The following is a 27372-nucleotide window of genomic DNA, read 5'->3' on the forward strand; positions in this document are numbered from 1 at the left end:
TCCGAACATTAATACTTGTATGGATAATGCATATAAAATATACAGTTTTTTGGCATAAGCATAGTTATCTCAATAACTAACATATGTTAGACTCTTTAATTGTACAATGCTTCAGATATATGTCTCTCAATAGTAAAACTAAATTGTAACATTTTAACGGTGTATGAATAACGGTGAAAATCTTAGATATTCATAAGCTGATAAAAGTCTTCACATGGAACTATAGAAGCGTAAACGTAACTGCTATATACCAAAGTATTGATACTATTTTATTGCAACACAATTTTTCTGACTACCTGTAAATTTTGAAATGTTTCCTCTTATCAATACATAAAACATACACAAGACTCATATAAGATATTCAGTTTTATTTCTCAGACTAGCAAACAAATTATTCCAAATTAAATCAGAATACATGTATCTTTTAATATCCTGTATGTTGAAATTAAGGACGTAACATACAGTTAACTGAGATTATATACACGTTTTTTTCTAACACATTTTTAAAACATCCAATAATTTGTTTCATTTACACAATAATTCTATATGCATTAAAATTATAACAAATAATAAATAAATAATTTATCTATGTTCGGTATTAAAAATTTGGCCATGATTTTATCAAAAATATATTTCTAATTGCCTCCCTTTGTTTATAAATTAATTGTTAAATTCTGTTTCATCTTAGTAAGACATGATTTTGCCTAATGAAATTGATTATTCTTCATTTGAGACTCAGGTTTTTCATATAAGACCATATAACGTTTGCGGTACAGAGACTTTATCGCATAATATACAAACACAATAATTGACAGTTTTGTTGGGAATTATTAAAAGTAAAGTTTAATGATTTTGTTTTTGTAAAACTTTTTTTAAAACTGTTTTTATTAACTTATGTTAATATCAATTCCATTTTTATAGTGTATGGTTGTGAAGTACGTGTAACAAAGCAGTATTTTCACTTCATCAGACGGACCTTTAACAGTTGACTATATCTTCCATAAAATGAGAACAATGTAGACTATATCCAATAATGAATAACCTTGACAAAGTATGAATGACATTGTTCTAATACTTTTCAGCTGAGCAGATCTATAAATCATAAAATCATAAAATAAACATTTTATAACTTAATGTAACTTGCACTTAAAATTACCGTTCATGAACAGACTCAAACAAATCGAGCATGCAACATCTTCAATTTTGTGGTTGTGTGCATTCTTTAGGGGATTCTTTATTTCTCTCTTTCTTATCAAACCACATCACCTTTTTAAGTGGTATTTTATGACATGTATTGTGTTAATGTTTATTATCAAAATCTGGTTACAAAACAAGCAAAAAGGATATTAGAAACTAATATTGCATACAACATGGTTGTGTCAAATTACTAAACTAAACTAATTAGTTAGAATGTAAGTAGTATCCTTCTCATTTATCCAAAAAAAGTGATTCATCAGAAATAAACAGAAGTTAATCATCATATAGTTGACCCCAAATCAGATGGTTATTCGGGTATTTTTTCTTGATGGCATCGTGCAATTCTTTGCTGTGATCAGCATCACGCGTTTCACACACCACTTTTACCTGCAACGAAACCTTGATGAATGTTATGATTTTGAAAGAACAAACGTTAGCACAAACATACACACCGTCAAAGTGGATGACTTAAAGTCGCCCGACATATCATTACGAAGAAAGTTACAGGCACTGATTATGGATGGAAAAGAATACTCGTTAAAAATCCAATTCCTCGAGTAAATCAATACTACCCTTGTGTCTTGGTGAATTTATCAACTCAATGATTAAGTTATAAATTTTTTATAAATTTTATACAAGTTTGTTTAAATAACACATTGACTTCTTGTCATGGTTTTCATTGTTATCATGATTGTACTCTTTAAAAGGTCGTCATTTGAAAAGTAAGTCGATATGGCTAGAGTTAATAAGATACAGATTTTAAACAACAGGAATAGCCAGATATCTGTAACATGACAAAAAAATATCTCACCATCACAGAAAACACGTCATGTTTCTCCCAAGGTCTTTCTTGGAAAATGTCCTTGATGCTGAAAAGAGTACTAAGATTAACAACGTTACTCATACACAGCTGAAGGAATAAAACTGTATTTCTATAATTTCTATATAAATACACGTACATGCAAAATAACTTCCCTACTATACATACACTCTGTGACAAATAGAATTATCAATGTCTGGTAACATTTAATCCACGTTTCTGAAGGGGCTGTTTTAAATTTGATCATTTTACCGATCAATCTCTATTACTAAATGGAAGCAGTTCATACTAACATTGGAATGTTTTGGATTTTGATATTTGATTTTGATATTTCAACTTATTTCAGAAACGTCCCCACTAAGTGCTTATACAATTATTTCAGACCAATTGTATACAACAAATTACAAATACATGAAATCTATAAAATAAATAAGCTGCTTGATTGGTTTTCGAGATTGCGCAGATACTAGTATTTATTATATACTTATATATGAAATATTGAGAAATATTGATAAAATAAAATGCGTATTTTCATTTTCCGTATTTTCACTGTAAAAATTTATTTTTCACTGCAGTGAAACATATTTTCCGTATTTTCATTGGTGTCTTGCCGGACTACTTTCTTTTAAATTCTGCCAGTACACAAAATTTAAGGAAAAGTCTTTCAAATTTTAATGTCAAAAAAAGAAAAATGTATATAATAAACAGAAAATTCAAGTTTTTTCTATAAATACATGATTTATTTTCATCTTGTGGCATGAAAATTACCATATTTCACTCGTGGCTACCGCCACTCATGAAATATTTATTTTCATACCACTCGATGAAAATAAATCATGTATTTATAGAAAAAACTTAAATATCCTCTATGTATTGAATAATGACCTGACACCAAGATCTCCAACAAGTTTTGTCAACTCTCCTATCCCGCCAGGTCTGTCACTGACAGACACTTGAAATTTGACCAATCTGTTATCTTCAGCTAGTGCTCTCTCAATCACTCGATCGAGGACCGTGGTGTCGATATTCCCGCCACTCAGAATCACCACAACCCTTAAATACAATATCAACATTATTCAAAGAACAATAAAAGATTTTATGCGCATGGTCATAAAGTAATTGAACCGTCGGTCTGGGCCAACATCAAATTATTTATAAATGATTTTCCTTTTGTCGTAAAGTAGGAACTCACAAATACAGTCGATTTAAGTAGACATTTTCTGGGAAAATGTCACACAGAAAATGTCACATAAAGATAAGAAAACCCCATAAAACAAAAATTGGGGTACTTACACCCGTCTGTCTCTTCGTTCATATGAGGTATTTTTTGCATTTTTTAAACATTATTTATTTTATCACGTTTGTCACTACACTTTTCTCACTATCTTTTATTTTCTACACTTTTATTTTAGTTTTCACTAGAAGAACCATTCCCTTATGAGAAAATCATGTCCACTTGAAGTCATGTAAAGCTACTCTATACAATACGTCTAGACATACATATTGCTCCACTGACTATGGCAAATGCAAATAGAAGCTAATATACAAAAAGGCGATTAAATTGCCTTCCAAAATGTCCTTTGTCTCAAATTTTCAAACTTAATTCTTTGGTACTCTGAAACGGCCATTATTTACTAATAAGTAACAATGTTAAAGTATATGCGTATTATACACGTTAACTCAAATATAAAAATATTGTAGGAAAGTGTTTTAATAATATATAAATACAAGAAAGTGTGTGTAAACATATCAGATTAATATGGTGGCTGATTTGTGCCATTTGCGTTTTCGCCCCGCGCCCCCGCCATTTTAACTTGTTAATTCTCGAATTTTCGCTTGGCGGGGTCGCGTGCGGAAACACGCTTATTAGCGGGGGCGCGGGGCGAAGTTTTATTTTATTTAACTTCGCCCCCGCCGTTTTATTTATTAGTTCTCGCTCCGCGCCCTCGCGGGGCGAAGTTTTTTTTTGTTAAACTTCGCCGCGCGCCCCGCTTATTAGCGTGTTTTCGCTCCGCGACCCCGCCATTTAAACTTGATAATTCTCGACTTTTCGCTTGGCGGGGTCGCGGGACGAAAACACGCTAATTAGCGGAAGCGCGGGCGAAGTTTTATTTCATTAAACTTCGCCTCGCGCCCCCGCCGTTTTATGTCTTAATTCTCGTTCCGCGACCTCGCGGGGCGAAGTTCTATTTGTTAAACTTCGCCGCGCGGCCCCGCTTATAAGCGTGTTTTCGCTCCGCGACCCCGCCATTTTAACTTGTTAATTCTCGACTTTTCGCTTGGTGGGGTCGCGGGACGAAAACACGAATGGCACAAATCAGTCACCATAGATTAATGCAAGGTACTATCAGTAAGATTTATATTGTCTAAGTTTGCATTGAATTTAAATTTAGACATTGTTATTATTTCAGCTCAATTGTAATGAAAGTTTTACGTTTTATTTGTACCACTTACGAATCCACTTCCTAAAGCTAACCAGCCTTGTTGTCATTTGAGAAAATATTATCGAGTCCGAGTAGGGATGTGACCCGTGATCATTGGATTGAGGGACAAACACCTTGACCTAACTCCATTACATTGTCATTCAAGAAATAAGATATTTAATTACTTCTTGCCCTCAAGCCCTGGAACAATCCCTTGTAGTATTGCTGCCAATCCTGTTCCCCCTGCACCCTCCACTACCGCTTTTTCTAGCTCGATACATCTCAAGATAGCCCGCTCAATAAATTCTTCCCTGCAATAAAGATATCGTATAAAGCCCTAAGTCATGGTTATGTCCAAACAAGAAAAGAAATCGATAAACTGGTATTTATAGCATGAAAAAACATGCATGAATTTTACTCAGACATAAGTTTTTAATTCATATTTCTCTTCCTCTAATAAATCAAGCTCTTCTTCACGGAACCTCCGATACTTTTCACGATAAATGTAATTATGACCGATATTTTTTTCTTCCCATTCTTGTTAACCCTACAATTTGAAAGCTATTCAGAAACAATAAAACTTTGCTAAAACAAATGTGATGTGCTAACCATCGATACTCAATGAAAACAATTACATCGTATTTGATATCAGCTCAAGCAAATTTGCAGGTATTGCTACTCAGGAACAGGTTTATATCGGCAATGCTACTCCGCCTGAACCACCGCCAATTTACACTTAGGAAAAGATCAATATCATTAAGTAAGTTTGTCCATGGTCCAGGCAACAAAAGTCTTCACTTAGCGGAATATAAATAATGCCCATCTTCAAAGAAAAGCTGTGGTAGTCTTGTAATACGTAGATGCTAAGCAAATTGATATTGTGCAAGGCATCATCTATACACATATGTTCTTACATTAAACGATCAAAACTTTAACATGCAATACAAAACGAAATTTCCTAATTTATAAAGCTCTTAGTACTGTTGTTATCTTATTTCTTTACATAACCTCATTGAAATAAGAACAAAAACAAAACAAAGACAACATTAAAAATATGTACATACTTTACTAGGACCATGTCATTGATGTCAATAAGTTTATTTGCAAAGACTGTTTCAAAGGCGTTCACTCCAACAAACGGAACAGCAAGCCCTGAAAAGTCATACAGACGTGTTATTGGAATCATGATAGTTAAAATTACAACGATATTGTAATCATCTCTTTACTTAAAAAGAACATTCATTAAAAAGATATGTTTTCCTTTCATATGCCTTATATGTAAAAATAAATTCAAAGTCGTAGTGAATGTCGCATTACTTGGATATCAAACAATAAACATGATACAAATATTATCAAAATAAGAAATAAAAATTAACCATCTGCAAGCGTGGACGTAGTCTCTGTATAAACGGGTCGACCAGCTTTCATGGAAGCCTGAAAACTTGGAGAGTGTTCCGGTTCAACACCCTAAAATACCAGTTTTTCTTCATTAGTAAAATAATGTCAAGAAACTTCTATGTACAGATACGGGGCATACATGAACTTACATTAACACAAAAAATAAAATAATTATCATACATTAAACAATTTTGATGATTGCTACCAATTCTGTCTAAATTTGACGTTCTAAAAAGAGCTTTTTAAAAAGCATACAGGTCTTGATAATTGGGTGCATTTTAAGAAAATATATGTATTGATAATTGGAAGTCCTCTAAAAGACATATAAATCTTGATAATTCAACGCTTTTGAACGAGAGCTTAGTACTGCAACGGGCAATCAAAAGTAAACTTACAATGATTCTGACGTCTGGACGCTTTGATTTGATAGCCAAAGCGGTGCCAGCTACCATGCCTCCCCCGCCTATTGGTATAATACAAACGTCCAGGTCTGGTACCTGGTCTAATATTTCAAGTCCAATAGTGCCTTGTCCAGCTATTATATCTTCATGATCATATCTAGCAATACATACAAAATGTTTACATAAATATTTTCTAGAAAAGAGGGCTGGACACCAATAACTTGTGCGCAAATTGTAGCTTATATCCTAACACCATTTTCCCAGTATATGGATTATTGTTGACCAAAATGGTCAAAAAATGCAAAGCATTGCGACGCTTTTCATACAAATTTTGCTTAGAATCACACACAAAAAATTGGTTTTCAATTTAATTCTGAGTTCCTATCTTTATCTTTGCGTTTTATCTTTTGCAGATTTTTCTACCAGTGTTTCATTTAATCTAAGTGAAACTTTGAGTTTATGTTTTTAGTTTAAGGCTTGTTGCCCTTAGTGTATCTCCTTTAGCAGGAATTGTGTGATTTAAAACCCGCAGCCATCCTTAACACAAATTCTCAATGAATGTGCTGAAATAAAAAGACATACTTACCCATTTATATACGCTAATCCCATTTCTTTAGACATTCTAAGAGCAACAGCTTTTGACTGGAATGTAAACGTTAAAATGATGTAATGATATTATTATCTTTATCTCATCTAACAGCAGTCATGTTTTTAACTTCATGTATATGTTAGCCACTGTAGGGGTCGGTAAAATATAGCAACGCCATGAAAAGTAAACCGTATCAAGCAAATTGTCTTAAAGTTTAAAAGAATAGCACTCAATGAGTTTGAAAAGTGAAAAGAAAATATTTAGGGCAATTGTTATATAGCTTACATTCAAATGTCTGGGTAAATTGTAGATTTGCAAGAATAAAGGAAAACGTCCACAGACACTTGGGGTGTGGAGCATATTATATTACCGTTAAAGTTTAAAATTGACCATCATCGTGAAGAATTATATCTTCTGTGTCGATGGACCAAAGGATTATGTGAAAATATTGGAAATGGAATAAAATACATGGTGATGTTGACGGTAGGTGTGCGGATTTTTCCGGCGAACATTTTTATCTTGTGTATTATTATAGACGTTGAAATATGATTTTTTTTTTCAAAACGGCTTATATTAAGTTTTTTGATATATATGATCAGTACATGTGCTGGGATTGACAAATATACATTTTATTTGGATTTTAAAGGCGTTTTAAGCTCAACATCCCAAGTGTCTGTGAAAAAGTCTAGTTTCCCCATCCCATCAAACATTTATCATGTTTATCCCTACTAAAAAGATAAGAGTTGCATAGCTCGTCATTTGTTGACATTCAGTTTGGAAGATGGTGCTAACGAAAGCCAATACATTTTTCTATGAATGGAGCATCGAGAAACTATCATGAAAAGGAAAATTCACAAACTTTGTAAAATATTCCGTAATAAAAAAAACTTATCCGCCCTGTCATAGTCATCACACGTACATGCCTAAAATAACCACATCGTGACATAAAATCCGTCCCTTGCAAATAAATCAACCAGATTAAACTAGAAAAACTGTATTTGTATACCTCGACAACGTCGTGCCCTTCTATTGTTATTGTCGCCCCATATTTCTTACACGCCGTGATTTTCATCAGCGGGGCTATCGTTGGCATGACAACGTTCACTGGTATTCCAAGAAGTTTACCATGATAAGATAATGCCAAAGCATGGTTCCCGGCACTTGCTGCTATTACTCCTTTCTTTTTCTGTTCCTATCAACCGTTTCGTAATGGATAAAAGCAAGGATGGCATCATGTTTATAAAATTAAAAGAGCGCAATTATTGTAAAAATGGAAAAATAAAACAAATCTATTCTAAATGTATAAAAGAATGAAAATGAAAGGACTTGCAGGCAAGAAGTTGAAAGGGAAACCAATCCATATGTGAAAGAAGGCCAACTGTATCACACAAGAAAGTCTATTGATTCCTATATCAATTAAATACGGCAGCCGTTTTAAATGAAATGTTCTGTTACATAACTATAAATATAACAAAGAAAACCGACTGTTTCATAAAGAAATGTTTCATATAAAACGGAAAAGGGAACTATCTGCATAGGAGAAAAGCAACTGTTCATGAAAGAAAAAAAAGAAATATTAAGAGGAAAGGCAGTTTCTTTTGGTGAAAAGAAGCATCTTGTATAAGGATGATCCCTTGTGAAAAAGCTATCCTGCTAACTCAAGTAAGGTGAAGGCGGTTGTTGATTAAACTAAGCTGCCTGCTCAATCGGGGGGCATCTGAGGTCGTTCGCCGACAGAAAAGTAGGAAAGTCGCCATATACATACATATTACAAATTATAAACAAATCAAAGCGAATTGTTAGGGACAATTTTAAATCAAGTAATACAGAAACTGGTTTTAAGAAATATGTACGAGCTAATGATAATTAAACCAAGGCTCCAACATTGAACTTATTATAATAACTTATTTTATCACCAATATGTAGTATATACTAGTATCCAATTTAATCAAAAATGAAAATAACAAATTTATTGAAAATACAACTTGAAAAATAAATATCAATTTCAAGTTTGTGATGTGTTTATTTACCGACGGCAGGTTCTGTAGGCAAAACCGTGCTCCTCTTTCTTTGAAACTGTAAACAAAACAAAGATTATTTAATAAAATGTTATATGTTTTAAATGATATTATCTCATCATAATCATCATCTTCTTCATCATCACATCATCAACACCACCGTCGCATCATCCAGTGCCATTAATGCCGTCGTCATTGGTAGTGTCGTTAACGTTGTTGTCATTATGATTTTCATAATATTAATAATAATAATGATATAATAATAATAATCATCATCATCATTATTATAATCAACAAGTTCATATTCGTCGTCGTGATGTACATTATTATTGACCTTATCATCATCATTACAATCAAAATTATCACCGTCTTCTTCGTCCTTTTCGTTATCAATATAAGCATCCATGTTCTCTAAACCAGCAACATCTTGCGTATAAATCATATCATAGTTTTTATAGTTTTGATATGTTTTTTGATATTATATTTTTTAATTTACGAATATTTGCAGATTGAAATACATGTAGTACAAATGACAATAGGTAAAATACAAATGTGGTTGTTAGGGGTTGCAATTTTGTGGTAGAGGAACGTGACTCTCGAAAAGGGAGTTTTGAATTCCAGGCCTATTTGGGGGCATGATTATTGTTTCTCAAACATTATTAGTACTGGTTGAATTTTTACAACTTAGCTAAGATAAATTATATATGTCAAAATTAATTTTGTTTGAATGTCATTAATATATTAAAAGACACAATCTTCTTTATGTTTGTTGCATTACCTTCCGGTGTACTGAGTGTATTCTTTCTTGAAATAAAGTTCCATGTTGAACAGGTCAGACATCTGGGAACGCTAATAAGGAGAAGAAGAAGAAAAACAAAGTAAAAAGGGACAAACATAAGAAAAAAACATGATCGGACTTATTAGATCTTTGTTAACTCTGTGAAAACAATCTATATAAAATGTTTGAAGGACAATGATTAATAGATAAATACTATAATATGATGCAAACTATCAGAATGTCGCCGGTATTTTAAGATTGTAAAAATAAAACTCTTAAAAGATCAGCATAACTTACTCGACATGGCGTAACTTCAATCGCATCTTTGATTGCCTCCCTTGCTTGTAGAACCTTCTCGAAAGAGACTGAGATCGGGTTGTTTGGATCACAAGCACTGAATCATAAGCGGGAAAATATGGTATTTTCATTTTGTCATTAAATTTTTTATCTTAACACATCCAATTCTTATTTGTTTTCAATTAAAGATATTTTGTTTGGCTTTCTTTCATAATCTTAATATTTCTATGTCTACTTATTTTTCATGTTCGTTCTCTCTAAAAATAATCTAATTCGTGATGTATTCATGGACATTAAAATTGTCTTAAATAACTCAATGTTGACTTCTGCTGTAAGGTGATGAAGGCAGCTTGTTTTAACCCTTTACCTCATATATACGCGAAACAACGCACTTTCGACCCTCCCCCTTTTTAGGCCTCAACTAGTGAAAAAATGTCCTGTTTGGGCCCCAAACACATGTTTTCGTTTGAGAGATGTGGATAAAAAAGTGATCACTTTTTCGGCGCCGTCCTCCATCAAAAAGGTACATTAGGGGGTTGCCAGAAGGAAGATGTGTCCCCTTCTGTTTCGGGGCTTTGAAGGGGCGGCAGCCCCCCCCCCCCCATCGTCAAGAAAATTTTGGACATGTGACAGGCTAAACTTGGCCTCAGGTCGATCGTACGGTAAAGTGTAACTAACGCTTTTTACTCTATCTGAATCCATTGAGAAGTTGCAACACTTTGAAATCAGTTTTGATGGAAAAAAACAACGGAATATAGTAATTTTTGGATATTTTGAGACGTCCCCCGTTGCCATGGTAACAGGAAATGAAAGATTAAGCATGTTGTTACAGAGGCCATGGTCCTGTCAACATTTGTGCAAAGTTTCATCAGTACTGAAGCATTTTTCATAGTTTCATAGCAGTTTGATTTTGTAATAGACTTTTTTTAATGAAAACGGCCATTTTTCACAATATGCTCATGCGGTAAAGGGTTAAGTCATTGGCTGTATCAAAATTATGAAAATTAGTGACCCCTCGAAAGAAATATGAAAACAGCAATATTATATGAAAATTGCAGACTCGGTTTGATTGGATTTGCTCACAAGAAATAATGTAAAAGAGAAACGTCTCACAAGCTCCCTTACACCGGTTTCAGTGGTCCTCAAGCGGAGTCTGAAACATTTTCAATTTTGCCATTTTGGGCGACAGTTGAGATGTCCGGCTTTTTTCTTGCTGGGTGGTTCCAGTATTCCTGACTTGGGTATTGTTGAATCAGCCTTTGGAAATGTGACCTGCTTATTTAATTTATTTTTTGACGTCATATCTGTGATATGCAGGCTTCATAACCTCTGATCCCCTAAATTCCATTTTATTTAGTTCCGCTCATTGTTTTCTCGTTTAGGGTACACGCATTTTTTTTACTTGGGGACCATATGCCGCTTTTCATGGAATGGCATAAAGTGTCACATTGAAGGTTCCATAATAACAGCCATATGAACACATCTGCGGATGTTTCACAATCCCATATTTTACCAGTTCGTGTTAAATGTTGAATACTGCTTAAGCCGGTGCTAATGGGTGTAAACGGTAGTTTGCACTTACCAGTACCGTCCTTGAACAGGCCTCAATCAAAACTTTCAATTTGGAGTGTTTGGCTTTCTGTACGGATTTTTATTTTTCTCTATTTTTATTTTTTTTTTTTTTTTTTGTTTCATAAGTTATTTCTTTCAAATCGATTAAATAAAAGGAAAGTTTCATTTATAATACTTACGGATCTTTAACCTCTTGTTCAGGTGCATGATTCGCCATGGTGACAGGGGCGTGTATAGACGATTCTGAAACAGTGCAATCCAGATATTTTTAAAGATCCTGTATGCTGTGATCAAAGTGGTTAACCACACTAAGTGAAATTTTATATATGTACATAATTATGCAAAAAGAAACTACTGTCAAACATCGAAGAATATGTAAAATATATACTGCAAATATTTGTGCATATTATAAGTAATCATTAAAATATATGCATTCATTTCTTATTGTAAAATTGGACTTAAACTTTATAGAAAATAAAATTTTATTACCTCCCTTTATTTAACATGAAATGTTAAATTCGGTAATATCTTTTTAAATAATGCTTTTTGGAACCTACAATATTGACAAATCTTAATTTGAGAATCATATTTATGATTTAAAACCATAAAAAATTGTGTCTTTAAATTAAAAAATTTCTTAAAAAATAACCCTTTACAATGTTTTATTTCGATATCTTGAAAGATCTGGTCTATGCTATATGGTATACGATTTCGTGTTTTATTCAAAATATCAAACGGAAGCAGTAATGTTTTGGTTTACAATATGACAAATCAATCCTTCGAAGACTATTGATGTTTGCTACAGAATGGTATTGACGAATGTAATAAGACTTTAACAGTTTGAATCTTATACCTATGGAATTTTGTTTCATATTGCCTAAAATTTATAAAGTTCATTGTAATATCATTTATATACTTCTTTTTATATGTGTTCTGCTTTACTTAACACAACCATTTTTTTCCTTTGTATATCTTGACTCATTTCTTTAGAAAAAAATGTTCATTCACTGTACTGGGATTCGCAACCCCAGACCTCTCACATCATAAGCAAGCAAACACTGTGGACTTCCAATATAGTTAACAGGAAAACGTCAGAAGCAAACAAAATAATTCTTGAATTTGGAAATAAAATATATTCAGTTGTGTTTCTTTATCTTCAATTAGTAATTAGAAATAATAATAAAAAAAATACAAAGTCTAAGCAGGCTTTAAATCATGTTAATGATATGATAACAATCCCTGTATAACACAATCTGATGCAAATTCTTTACAATCGTGTAGATTTTATATTCATTGACGATGTGATGCCAGTCCGTACAATCGTGTAGAATTTATTCGCGTTGACTTTTATTAGATAAATCATTTTAGACAAAAAATGAGTGCTAGTAAATACCCTTGAAAACATTTATTCCCGTGACATGAAAAATATTACTAATAATCATTTAGCATTTCGTTAATACGGAAGCGTCCTGGTGCCAATTTAACATATTCTATAAAAAAAAGATAACTCCTATGTAGGACTTTGTAACTCCTACGTAGGACTTTATAACTCCTACGAAGGGGATAAAAAAAGCCTAATTAGGAGTTTATAACTCCTACGTAGAACTTTATAAGTGTCCCCCTACGTAGGAGTTTTAAAGTTTAAAAAGTCCTACGTAGGAGTTAAAAAGTCCTACGTAGGAGTTTGTAAGTCCTACGTAGGAGTTATAAACTCCTAATTAGGCTTTTTTAACTCCTACGTAGGAGTTATAAACTCCTAATTAGGCTTTTTTAACTCCTACGTAGGAGATATAAAGTCCTACGTAGGAGTTTGTAAGTCCTACGTAGGACTTCAAAACTCTTAATTAGGTTTTTATATCTCCTACGTAGGAGTTACAAAGTCCTACGTAGGAGATATAAACTCCTAATTATGCTTTTTATCTCCTACGTAGGAGTTATATAGTCCTACGTAGGAGTTACAAAGTCCTACGTAGGCGTTATCTTTTTTCATAGAATATGTTAAATTGGCACCAGGACGCTTCCGTAGGAAACCGCTTTCGGTGACTTCTTATAAAACAAATTATAACAAACAGAGAAACGAAAAATGTAAGAATATATATACATGTACAAGTTTTCATATCAAATCCTGTCCTGGAATGATAATAGAATATACAAAAGATCTAATGCCTCAAAGAATAATAATAATAATAATGATAAGAATAATAATAATTATCAATATCATCATCATAATAATGAATATTGATAATAATAATAATGATGCGAAATACGTATAATAATAAAAATAATAAAATATTACAATTATTATTACATCTTACTTGTAAATAGTTAATAGGAATAAATATTTCACGAAGTATATTTATTTATTTTTTCAGACATTTTTGAGACATTTTTAAGTCCTTACCGATCCTTATCCTCAAGATATCAATATTAAGATACAATATAACGAAACAGACTACCTAATCGAAGAATTTGTTTGTTTAGAAAAACATTCAAAATGCACGTATGTTTAAAATGCATGCGTTTGTTTGAACATGATTTTGGACTTGGTTTAGTACAAGAAAAAACGAATATATAAAACAATAAATAAATGTATACTCAATGAAAAAAACGTTTTTCTAGAAACAATTTTTTTATTTATAGATCTATATCTAGATAAGAAAATCAATAGTCATATCAAACGAATGAACGCTTTATTTTAGATACCTTGAGGAGTTATTGTATGCTTATTTTTTGGTTTGTTTTTGAAGTTTAAGTCACGTAGACAGATTTGTGTTTAAATGTCAAGGTTGAGAGATCCTGGAGACGTCTAATCTATTGTTTTTTGTGTATTTGCGTTTATTTATACTCGCCACCGGTTGACCATATGGGCAAGTCCTCCAGAAAAGTATTAGTCATTTTAGATTTTTGGAGGATAGTGCATGAACATGCTCAAATTCCAAAAGCTTCTCCTAAGTTCTTTAGCTTGCCAAGTGTTTAAGCACCAATACACGGAAACTCGATTTAAAGTCTCAACAGAAAAAAACTGATTAGTAATTTTAGTTGGCCAGCCCGGGAATCGAACTTACAATGTCGAGATTACAGGTCTCGCGCTCTAATCGATTGTGCTATGCGGGCTGGTTATCTATTGTATTTCTCCGTCAATCGCATTTATCGGTCCTTTCCGTCAAAACTCGGAAAATGTATTCTCTGCGGGCGAGGTTTTTCTAATATTTCTCCGTCTGATATGCTACTTTCAAGAGGACACCCAAGTCAAATACCTACATGTAGGCCGTGAACTTACTTGGTCCCCTTCCAAAAGCTTGAAGCCATCTTTAGTTAGCTCAATACGGGGAGCATCGTAGGGGTCATTGGTGCGATCATTGAAATTTCTCAGTGATGTCCGTGATTCATTTGAGTAATTGAGTTTAATGGCTAATTGTCTCTCACTGCTTATTCAAAAATCATATTGGATTTGTTGTTGGTCACGTGAGGAGAAATTGGTACCTTCCGGTTAATTGTCCATGAAACTAGTTAGGTGGACGGGCCCTCAAATATATGGCCATATTTGAGCCGTGTCACGACAAAACCAACATAATGGGTTTGCGACCAGCATGGATCCAGACCAGCCTGCGCATCCGCGCAGTCTGATCAGGACCCATGCTGTTCGCTTACAAACCCTATAACAAGTAGAGAAACCGATAGCGAACAGCATGGATACAGATCAGACTGCGCGGATGCGCAGGCTGGTCTGGATCCATGCTGGTCGCAAACCCATTATGTTGGTTTTGTCGTGACACGGCTCATTTGTGTTACAATCGGCAATAAAACCAGACAAACAAACAATCCACCAGAGGTAACTGCACTTAACTAAATAACCATATCTTCAATTTACCTCAAGGACGTTTTCGGGAGTTTTTATATAGACATATAGGCAAAATTAAAACTGTACTAATTGACTGTGTTCTTTAATTTTGCCTATATGTATATATGAAAACTCGTATAAACGCCCTTAACAAGTGCGAATGGATACTTCATTTGACTTTAAGTGAAATGCTTTCACATTTGTTATACATTTTACTAAATTTCTTTAAATATATCTTGGAAAGTTTCTTGCAGAGATTTTTTCCCCTTAAAGTACGTTTTTTATTGAAAATAATTTTACATAATCATGTTGTCGTGTTTGGACATATAGAGGATATTTGTTTGTTTGTGTGTAAGATGAAATTTTATTTCATCGAGTGGGCTTTAAAAACAGTATTCTCACGAGTGGCGAAGCCACGAGTGAGAATACTGTTTTTAAAGTTCACGAGATGAAATAAAATTACATCTTACACAACAAACAGACAAATTTTCTTTTTATTTTATGCTTAAAAACGAGTTAAAACGAAATTTCCATAATTTTAACGTTAATATTAAAACTGTTTCCCCCATTGAGAGCCCCATTTATTCGGAATTTCTCATTAAAAAAAAGAAGTCTTGAGCTGAAAAATAAGTCCGCCAATCAACATTAAATGACGGTGATATTTATTATTTTTATTAAAAAAATATGAATGATCGCCTGTTTTGATAATAAAAACAAACAATTCTTGTAGGAGAAAAAGTCCAACCATCCATCCATATTTCTGTTACTTAGTGCGAATTTATATTAGACCTGGCTTTTGTAAGCGGCAGCCATTTTTTTAAAGTTGTGTATTTCATGGGAGGAAAATAATTGTGTAAGATTCAGAGGGATATAATTTGGATTTGTTAGTCATACACATTTTTAAAAGAAAGAAAACTTATTTGAGGATTGTAACAGACAAAAAATAAGTGTTGACAGATGTGAAAACATTCAGAAAAGGAGCTAGGAAAATGGAAAACTTGGAAACCTGCTCAAGAACGCTGGGTTGATTTAACTTATTCTTCGAGTTATGGCTGTCAATGCTTCCAATTTTTCATAAAGCATACGGCAGTTATTGCTCGTAGGATACTTTAATATGCCCAAATGTCATCAAGAGCAGTTTTGCATGGGGAAGGAATGTATTTTGAGACTGTCAAAATGAAACAAAAAAACGAAATTTGGTGATTGGAATTTCATGAATTTGAATGAATAGAAGTAAGTTTTCTTCTTTTTATTACTTTTGACATTTAAGTTATTTATCAATTTCAGTTTTGCTTTTTCTTTAAACAGCCTGACATTGTCAGAATTGTCAGCAAAAATAAAATTGAGGTACCACATGGGGAAAATCTTAAAAAAGTAGTTTCGTCATTGAAAAGAGTGAAATTATATTTTGATAATTTTCACTGTGAAATTACCAAATATAATTTTCACGGATAAATCAGTAATCCACTGAAAAGCATAAAATAAATAGTTTATCACTGGGAATAAGAGAGCAAAAATCAATAACAGTTTAGTTAAAGGCACATTTTGCCTCAGAAATGCAATCATTTTTATTTCTCAGAAACTTTTATATTTTGGTATCTTGTTACAGTCTACAAAAATTTACTTATTTGCCACTAAATTGAACTATCTGTTTTCTTTTGCTCTGTTTGCAGTTGGTATAATTATAGTGAATTAGTATTTTGTATGGAAGTCAAAATACTAATTTGATTACATTTTCCTACCTTTATGTCACATTACTTCTTATTCAGTGCTATTGTTTGCATTGTTTGGACATTTAATGTGTTCTAAATCCATTATTAAAACATTATTAAACACATACGTGAAATTTCATGAGAATCTGAAAACTTTGCATTTCTGAGCCATAATGTGCCTTTAACTAAAAAAAATATAAATGTTACAAAACAACAATTTTTCACCCAAATTAGGTGAAAGACCACATGTTAACATGGAAAAACTAGTTTTTAGGTGATTCCAAAGTTTTTCATCATTTTTTGTTAACCCTTTACCACATATATACGCGAAACAACGCACTTTCGACCCCCCCCCCTTTTTTGGGCCTCAAACAGTGAAAAAATGTCCTATTTGGGCCCCAAACATAAGTTTTCGTTTGAGAAATGTTGCTAAAAAAATTGAGCACTTTTTCGGCGCCTCCCCCCATCCAAAAGATACATCAGGGGGTTGCCAGAAGGGGGATGTGCCCCCTTCTGTTAGGGGGGTTTGAAGGGGGGCGGAGTCCCCCTCATCGCCAAGAAAATTTTGGACTTGTGAGAGGCTAAAAATGACCCCAGGTCGATCATAATGTAACGTTTAAATAACGCTGAAAAGCCTTTGACTCTATCTCAATCCCTTGAGAAGTTGCAGCCCTTTGAAATAAATTTTGATGGAAAAATTCGAGGCAAAATAGTGATTTTTGGCAATTTTGAGATGTCCCCTCGTTGCCATGGTAACAGGAAATTTGAGACTGAGCATGTCGTTACAAAGGCAATGGTCCAGTCAACATTTGTGCCAAGTTTGATTAGTATTGAAGCATTTTTCATAGTTTCATAGCAGTTTGAACTTGTAACAGGAGGCTTTTCAGTGAAAACGGCCATTTTTCACAATATGCTCATGGGGGAAAGGGTTAAGCCGTTCAACGTGATAATAACTGGTTTTCACAATGATTTTGCTTAAGTTTGCAAATTTGAATGAGTCTATCGTAAAAAATCGCTTGATCTATTTATAGAAGACAGCTCATGCAGTTTTTTCCCTTATCTATCGGAAATGCAAAAAAGACACATTATTTAATAAAACCCTTAATCACAAAATACCTTTATTACATTGGAGTGTTTGCATAAAATGCTTAATTTGCATGCACACCAAAACTCCAGTCGATAGATAAGTATTGGGCAAAATAAATCATCTAAAAACAAATATTGTCAGAGTAAAGTTTCACAAACAAAATTTGTGTTCAATGCAGCTTGGAAAATCTATCATTGACAAAATGGAAAACATTGCCCCGTAGCTCCTTTCATTACAAACTTTCAGTCTCTGCATGAAAACAATTTTCCAAATACATAGTACATGTACATACATGCAGTAAATCAAACTGTTGACAATGTTTGAATTATCCATGTGATAGGCTGCTGAGTTAAATTAAAGTGATCCGTTGTCCTGTGTTGGATTCAAACATGCCTCAAATGTTTGTATAATTTAAATCACTTAATTGATTATCAGTGGTTTACATCACTTTCGCTTTCCAGGGTTCCAATGGAATCAGTTTTTTTGTTGTTATTTTTTGTTTTTGTTTTTTTAGTGGATCAAACAAGTGGATCACATCACTTTTAACTGCCCATCTTCTTATTGAACCAAATTACTTCTAGATTATATCTTACATGTACCAGACTCTTAAGTAATGCGGTTTCCATGCGGTATATCACGGTTGATGAATCCACTTACATATTTTATAATATATATTTATATAACAAAAGGTTTTACGAGGTTATATTTTAAAACAAGAGCATCAGTAGGTACAGTTTTTTCACGGTTTGCACGATTTTTCTGCACAACTTTCTGCCAATGAACGAAAATCACGTGCATCAAAATACAAGGTTATTCTTTGGCAATCATAAATTTTCGGGAGCCTTTTTCGTGAGTTTCCGTAATTTATTACGATTTACTACAGTATACTAAAGTTGTTTTCGTCCTTACTTAATTAAGCCGAATAACAAATCTTTATTCGGAGAGCTGTTTGTTACTTTAAACGATAAAATAAAAAAAATGCTTTTGAAGTTATTATAAATTAGAAAAAAAACGACCTATCTTAAGTACATACATGTATATAACATTTACTTTCATGAAATACAAATGCACAAATTGTTATTTTGTTTTTCAGTCTTCTTGTGTAAATACACGTTTCAGTTTACCTCGGCTATCATTGAAACTATTTAAATTATTATAAATGTATAAATGACATTGATATTGTCAAGCAAAACAAGGCCAAAAAAAGAGAGTTGAGTGTGTTTGACAGGTATTGCATGAACTTTATATGTTTTAGAAATGACAGCAATAACTTGATGCACAGATTTACCGGATCCAAAAACATGAGTGTACCTCTAAATGCCTACTTAGATCCACATGTTTTCAAAGTGGATACCAAGTGGAAACTTATAAAAATAACACATGTCTCTCAGTGTAATAGTGCATATTAGCAACCCGAGAACTGAAATTACACCCGAGGCGGAGCACCCGGACCAACACTTTAATGCATTGATTGCGGCCAGGGGAGATAACAAGAACCATACGTTTTCTTAAGTCTATATAGATTAATCGCCCCTGGGGAATATTGTTTAAAAAACGTTAGATCTTCCATGATTATAGACCGAAAATTTCCCCTCCAATAGACTGAGAAAATTTTGAAATATGAGGTTGAAAATGGTGTTATTTCCTTGACTTTCTAGTGCTGTTTATGGTACCTTTTGGATGATTTTACATCACACTGTATTTTGTATGCAAGGTCTTTCAAATAGAATTCCCCTGGTGTTTAGTAGTAAGCATTGTATGCGCGACCGTTGATAAAATAATTTCAAACACTTAATCAATTTACTCATCTGAATAATAGACGATTTTCCAAAGTAAAGAGGTATTAAAATATTGCCTTCCTATTGTGCAAAAACATAATTTGAAACACTAATATTCAATAAGAATTTTTTCCATCATTGAATCCAGAGGTCAGTACAGTTTAAATTTTATTTAAAAAAATATAACTGTCATAAAAAGTTACTAAAAGCAAATGACCAATCTTTTCTTCTTGATAAAAATCTAAGTTAGTTAATTTCTTAGTTATTAAAATGCGATTCCTTTAATATTATCTTTATAAAACTCGCCATCTTTTTAATTTACAACTAATAATTTTCAATTTATTAATTATAGGGCTTTCCTTAAGAAAATGGAAAAAAGATTAATATGGTGTACTTTTAACATATCTATTTGCCACTATCTGTGACTATTAATTTCATTAGACCTTTGGGAAGTGATAAACCAATCAATTATGCAGTTTAAACATTGAAGTCAGTCAAGCATGGTGATAGATAAAGATCTCTGCCAAGCCCCCAGGCAGGAGATTAACAACTGGATGACAGCAATAAATGTTTTGATAAGGGAGTACACTACAGCCAATAAAGTTTGAAACTGACAAAAAATATGTTCCAGCCCAGCTGGTAAACATATCTTAGGGCCAAGCTGGGGGGGGGGGGGCTGCAGCTCTGAAGCCCGGGCCTGAATCCGCCACTGGTGACTCAAATAATTCAATGTAACGTCACATTAGGCTATATAGTAAAACGTTTATTTGAGGTATAATTAATATAATATATTACATCTTATTTTAACCATTTGTATTTTGAAGAAAAAATACTCTGAAAAAAATTATCCTTTCATTGTATATTTTTAATTCTATATGTTTCGTTTCTAATTATCAATTACTGGTCAATCACCCCATAAACCTTTTTTGAAATACATGTATAAGGCTGAGTCACCTTAACTTGACAACGGAAAAAAAACATAATATCACTTTCAACAAAAGCGTGGTTGTAAAATAAAAAAAATGAATCCTGTAGATCTTTCGAGACAAGATCGAAACAATAGTATTTTGAAATGGTATAGATATTTTTATAAGATACAAGTAGATTTTGAAATCTAATTGTGCCATATTGTAAAATATACGTTTCGTAAAGCGCCTATAATTGTCAGCGCAAATTTATGAACTGAGCCGGGTGTGCGTGGCCATGGTTTCTTAATTCGCTGCGATATCAAATTAGATATGGTATAGTTTTCCGAATAATTATGATATATAACAATAAGTGATAGTTTGAAAGTTTCTTCAATTGACCGCCCAAATCCCGGTTTATTTTTTTATCAATCCTCGTATGTCCTGAAGACTTTAAAATCTTTTTTCCATTTTTTAGACATACATATAGATTTAGCTATTGCACTATTTACAGGTGACATTCACAGGGTCCACTACACTATAGTCTAGATTAATCAGGATGATAACGCTTTATCAGAAATTCGTGCTTAATTTTTAGGCGGGGCTTAATATGCTAAATGTTCTATCCCATGATTCAAATTATCGAATAAATATTTTTCAGTGTTACTTCAATCATACAATATATGTTTCCAAATATAGAACTTGTATAATGATAGAAAATTACCGCACACAAGTATTTTTATGATGATCAAATATTCAGTAGGATTGAATAAATATTATGGTATAGAATATTTTATAATTAGAGTTATACAATATAGACCAAAAAATAGATTTATTGAATTTTGCAACGTTTAACATGCCATACAGGTACACTCAAATGCATTATACTATCGATTTTGCGTATCACCGGGAAGGAACTGTTACATGAAGGATTGAGTTCTTATGATAACTTGTTCGGAATTCATGCTTACATATTGACTTTTTCATTTGTGCTCTTCTTCGTTGGTATACTTAATTGCCTGTCTGTTTGTTTGTTTGATTGGGTTTTACATCAGATCGACACAGTATAGGCCATATCGCGACGTTCCAGCTTTACTTGTGGAGGAAGACCTCAGGTGTCCTTCCAAGGCACGAACGCGCACCTGAGTAGAACCACTGACGTTCCGTAAGCTAGCTGGATAGCTTCCTCACATGAAAGAATCCAAAGTCTCTGTCGGGATTCGAATCCACAGCGGTGAGCGGCTTAATCACCTAACTATAATGGAGAGTTACAAACATAAAGCCCAGGCTAATAAATTTATACCCAATTTTTCAAATGTCACGGAGTTCTTGTGATAACTCAAAATATGTCCTGGAGTTCTTATGATATCTTTTGTTTCTGCCAGTGTGTTTCTTGTGCTAATAACGTCACGTTTAAGCGTATTTTATTATTTGATAAGTGTTTAAATCATCATGAAACGTAATACGCTCATCCTTAACACAAAAAATGGTTACATAATGTTGGTTTCGATCGTGTTTTAGTTCAAAAGAAATTTTCTAATCATATTTGTGCGAATTTATATTGACATTATAAAACCGAAAGAATGCACTAAATGTTTCTGTGTATACTTTTCGTCAACTGTAGTTTTTATGTCATAAATTTCCTTTAAATTATTAACGCTGAATCGACAGCAACTACATCGTTTTGTGAAGAGAAATATATAAGGCAATATTTCTTCGCATAATAGACATGCATATCGTTATTATGATAACAACATTAAGTTAATATGCGGTATATAGCTTGGTGTGTAAATAAGTTTGTCAGGTTATTTTTTAGGTAACTGTTATTTTTTTCAGGATTCGGATGTCAGAAAACCCCAAATCTTTTAAGAATAGATTGAACATGAAACTGCTTTGGTGTACAGTCTACAAAGGATAAACTGGTGATAGGCTATCTTCAGGAAAACCCGAATCAGCGGTCACCTGTATTCAGCAGTAACATGGCTTAAACCGCCAAGCAAAAATTGTTAAAAGCTTGTTACATGTTTTAAGCAACCGCCTGTCTTAAGCAGACAATATATAGTTGGGCTTCCTTCAAAAAGCGGCTAAATAAGTTGTATCATTTTATACAATAAACAAAAAGTATATAACTGGGATACCCTTCACACCCATGCACCTGAAATGTATGATATTCTTATACATAAAAAATCAACCGAACACAACCGATCTCTTCAACAGATTTGCACGTGCCCTACGGGTTTGAGCGAAAGAAGTTAGACAATATATTTTTGTAATCAATAACAGTAAAACTTGTTGCAGAGTTTCCAAAACTAGGATTAAATAGGTGGAATGCCCGAAGGACTCCAACTTTGATAAGAAAAATTTATGCAATAATTTTCCGAAATATCTGATATTTTCTGTACGTCACGTGATGCTACATTGGATTTAATAGAGAAAGGAACAAGGTCGATAAACGGCATTAACCTTACGGTGACTCGCATCTATTATTAAAGATCATTGTCATAGAACTTTATACGTTACTATGACAAAATTGATACCTTTTAGAAATTAGAATATACGTTGAATACCTAAATATGGCACCCACCTCATTAAATTTAGATAAAGGTAGTGCATACTACTTCCTATTTTGCTGCAAACCATTTACATGTAATTTGTTTCGGCAGACCGGTAGCATAGTTACTTAATGTTCTCTCAATCTGCCAGGAATAATGTATACATGAAGACATCATGCTTGAGTATTGAATATTAAATTCAAAGCGTATTTTTATTCTGTAAGTCAATGCTCTACATCAAATATGTTTCAGTCATTCCAATAAAATGAAAACAAAAACAAAAAACAAACAAACACAAAAACACAAACACAAACACACACAAAAAAACACAAGAAACGGATGTAAGAAAAATATCTCTTGAACTGAAATACACTCTAAACCAACGTTATATAACCAAAGTTTTGTGCAAATGATAAGCGTACTATGTTTCATAATGATCGATTTACATACTTATTGACTAATAAAGTACGCTTAAACATTGCCGTAATTATACGCACAAGAAACACACTGGCAGTAACAAAAGTTATCGTAAGAACTCTCATTAGAACTACGTGACATTTGAAAAAAATGACCATTTTTCACGACAGTTCTCCAAGTATATAGAAAAGTTTTCCACAGAAATCCGTAACGTTTTTCGGGAACTCCGTGACAATTATCATAAGAACTCCAAACAAGTTATCATAAGAACTTCGTGTAACAGTTCCTTCCCCGTGATAATAAAGAGAGAAAAAATATAGAGCTACATGCATAGAACCTTGGACTTTAAATATTTCAATAATTGCATTGAATATCACTATACATTGTAGTTTTTGTATGTATATGCTATTATATAATAACTTATATTCAAAGACTTCAATATCTACGCAATAACGCACATTTACTGTTTACTACGAAAGACCGGTCGGGACATTTCAATTTCATGAATTCCTGATTTCATCTGCATGAATTTCCGATTTCAACTTCACGAATTCACGATTTCAACCTTATGAATTCATGATTCAAACTTCACGAATTCACTATTTCAACTTCACGAATTCAAATTACAACTTCACGAATTCACGATTTCAACTGCATGTTACCATATTATAGAACAAAGATATCTTGTTATATAACCGTAAAATTTGTTTCAGAGGAATATATAATATCCGAATTACAAACTACCTTTTAATAGGTAGCTGGATATTCATGCGAATAACCAGATGAGTCCTTTTGTGAACATAGGAACACAGGGTGTTTCAATACCGAAGAACACATCTATCTTACTGTATATCCGTTATATTTATTCTGAAAAAGTACTTTCTGTTCGAATTACCAACTGCCTTCTTGTAGGTAGTTGAGGATTCGAGCGAATAACCAACTAGAACCCCTCCTTTATATGTATGATATGTTCGAACGTTTCATGCTGTAATACTGGATTCTTCCCAGTAAAAGTAAGCGCAACATGGCAACATATGTAAACATGTTTTTCGTAAATCGTACTTGGTTTAAACATAGTTATTCAACATCATATTTTAACAAGTGAGCAATATTTACAAAGTACATTTTGGGATTGGGCAGAGTGTCCTCTCCCTCATTTTAAATAGACAAAGAATAAAACTACATCAATTTTCTACGAATATGTTATTCAAAACACATTAGTAAACCTACATGTATACTTTGTGTCTATGAATGTTTGACCAAGGTAATAGTCTTCTGAAAGGGATATGAATATTTGTATAAAAGTCTCTAAAATTATCAGTTCAAAAAGAAAAACGATATATCAAATGATCAAATCTAGAATGAATTATTCCAGAATAAGCAGTAACTTTATCCATAGGACACATACAGATATGTCGCCACATTCCGCGTGTCCCCACATTCCACTGATCTGTCAGTCAATGTACGGATAGCCTGGCAGCGGAATAGACGGACAAAGGTAATTATATACACCCCTAAGTGGGGAAATGATATGTATACAAAGTCAGCAAAAGATACAGTAATTTCGCAAACAATAAAAGTGCAATCATATGCATGTACTTATATAATGTAAGTACCTTACTTTTGCGTCTGAATAATTATCCTAAACGTACTGTACGAGCGAGCCATAGCATGTTATTGAAAACAATGAAAAATTGTGTTTCTGCCAAAGTCAAACAAAAAACATATTCATACTTTTAAAACAAGTCACGCATTAGTGTATGATCTTGTTTGTATCTTTTTTTTCTATTCTGACGAATTGTGTGTTGTCATGAAATTTGGTGGTTTTGTTTGTTTGTTTGTTTATTTTTTTTTCGTTATTTTGTTGCTTATCATTGTTTTTGTTATGTAAAACAGTGCATGAAATTACATTGCAATGTCATTATTATGAAGAAATCTTTGTTTGGTAAAAACATGTTAATTGTGTATTATCAATCCAGTAAAACAGCTTGTTCAAAAAATTTATATGGAAAGAAATATGTCTTGAAAAGTATCTCATTTGGAAAATAATAATATTCCGAACTATGTGTTGCTTTGTAGTTTCACGCAGGGTCCTTCAAACTGAGGATAATATACTTTTATTTCCTTTTTGTAGATTCAGCGTGTATGAAGATTGAATGTGAGAAAATTGCCTTGTACAGGACATAATAGTTTTCAAAATTTCCGATTTATATATTTCTTTCGATACTTGCACGGTCCGTTACACTCACAACAATACTCTAGCTTTCCCTCTTCACGTAAATAGTTCTTCTTTTTAATTTGGTTTTCTTCTTCTGAATTATTTTTATTCTCATCTGTACTCTTTGTCACCGTCTTTATCATTCTCATCATTTTATTTTCTTGTGGCTTGCCATCTCTTTTAACAGTCTTTTCAGCAAACTTATTCTTAACATTTGTAAAATCTGTTTCTAAATTGTTATTAGCATTTACACCAGCACAAGCAGACAAACCTGTCATACTCGAGTAATCTGTGTTTGCCATTCTTAGTAAACCTTGCACACCAATGTATGGAGGAAGACCATTTTTGCCTGGTGGAAGGTTTGATTTTGGTTTTAATGCTTCCTTTGAAGAATCAACAATATTTGCTTGAGTGGCAAAAAGAAAATCCTTTTTGTTACTAAATTGAATCAAGTTGTGTCGTTCTTGATCCGTAATATCTGAATCATTTTTCTTTTCATCGATATAACCTCTCTTCCCACCATCTGAATTATTCTTTTCGTTTTTTTCTTTTTTGATCCTTAATATCTGATTCATTTTTCTTTTTATCGATGTATCCTTTCTTCTCACCATCTGAATTATTCTTTTCCTTTTTTCTTTTTTGATCCTTAATATCTGATTCATTTTTCTTTTTATCGATATATCCTTTCTTCTCACCATCTGAATTATTCTTTTCTTTTTTGATCCTTAATATCTGATTCATTTTTCTTTTCATCGTAATATCCTTTTTTCTCACCATCTGAATTATTCTTTTCTTTTTTTCTTTCTTGATCTTTAAAGTCGGATTCATTTTTCTTTTTATCTTTATTTTCTTGTTTTTCACGATATGCATTATACTTTTCTCTACCCTTTTTGCCGACTTTTTCAGCCATATTATCTTCGAATCCCGAACAATCTATTTCAAACTTTTTATTAACATTTACACCACCAAGACCAACAGATACACCTTCAGATTTAGAATACTTTATAGTTGACATTCCAGGTCCATTGACCTCACTTGAATGTGAACGAATACCATTAATGTCTGCTAAAAAAATGACATTTGCTTTTATTGGTCCTACTTTCACGGTGCTGCTCAGTCCACCATAGAAACCACCAGTATCTTTACCAGCTCTTACTGTCCAAGAACAAACATCAGGGATCCCACATGAAACACTGGCATCTATTCCCATCTTGCCAGATTCGTTTCTTCCAAAGGTAAAACCAACCGAGCATATTCCGACATTAAACTTTACTCCAATTGAATCCTTTTTTAATCGTAATGGACCTAAATGAAAACCCTCACTCGATTTCCCGAGCAATCCACCAGTTGCATAACAAGTTGCTCTTAA

General features: G+C 32.9%; 1 protein-coding gene across 1 annotated transcript; it reads right to left on the bottom strand.

Moving 5' to 3' along the window:
* Positions 1 to 353: 353 nt before the first annotated feature.
* LOC132739454 (L-threonine ammonia-lyase-like) lies at positions 354 to 13978 on the bottom strand. The gene is made up of 14 exons (XM_060727173.1): positions 13895 to 13978; positions 11673 to 11736; positions 9922 to 10018; positions 9625 to 9695; positions 8859 to 8904; positions 7835 to 8020; positions 6826 to 6881; positions 6234 to 6396; positions 5817 to 5907; positions 5505 to 5592; positions 4626 to 4751; positions 2903 to 3070; positions 2009 to 2066; positions 354 to 1584 (listed from the first exon to the last, which is right to left on the bottom strand). Exons 2-14 carry the CDS (start codon positions 11708 to 11710, stop codon positions 1471 to 1473), a joined length of 1302 nt encoding a protein of 433 aa, XP_060583156.1. The 5' UTR covers positions 11711 to 11736; positions 13895 to 13978; the 3' UTR covers positions 354 to 1470.
* Between the last annotated feature and the right edge of the window lie 13394 nt (positions 13979 to 27372).

Source organism: Ruditapes philippinarum, unplaced genomic scaffold, assembly GCF_026571515.1.
Source record: "Ruditapes philippinarum isolate M1 unplaced genomic scaffold, ASM2657151v2 ctg320_1_1_1_1, whole genome shotgun sequence".
Lineage (NCBI taxonomy): Eukaryota > Metazoa > Mollusca > Bivalvia > Venerida > Veneridae > Ruditapes > Ruditapes philippinarum.

Coding starts and splice junctions, on each gene's coding strand:
- LOC132739454 (XM_060727173.1), bottom strand. CDS start 11,710: ATGGCGAATCATGCACCTGAACAAGAGGTTAAAGATCC. Junction 6,882..7,834: donor AAGGGCACGACGTTGTCGAG/GTATACAAATAC, acceptor TTTACATTCCAG/TCAAAAGCTGTTGCTCTTAG. Junction 1,585..2,008: donor ATGACGTGTTTTCTGTGATG/GTGAGATATTTT, acceptor GTTTCGTTGCAG/GTAAAAGTGGTGTGTGAAAC.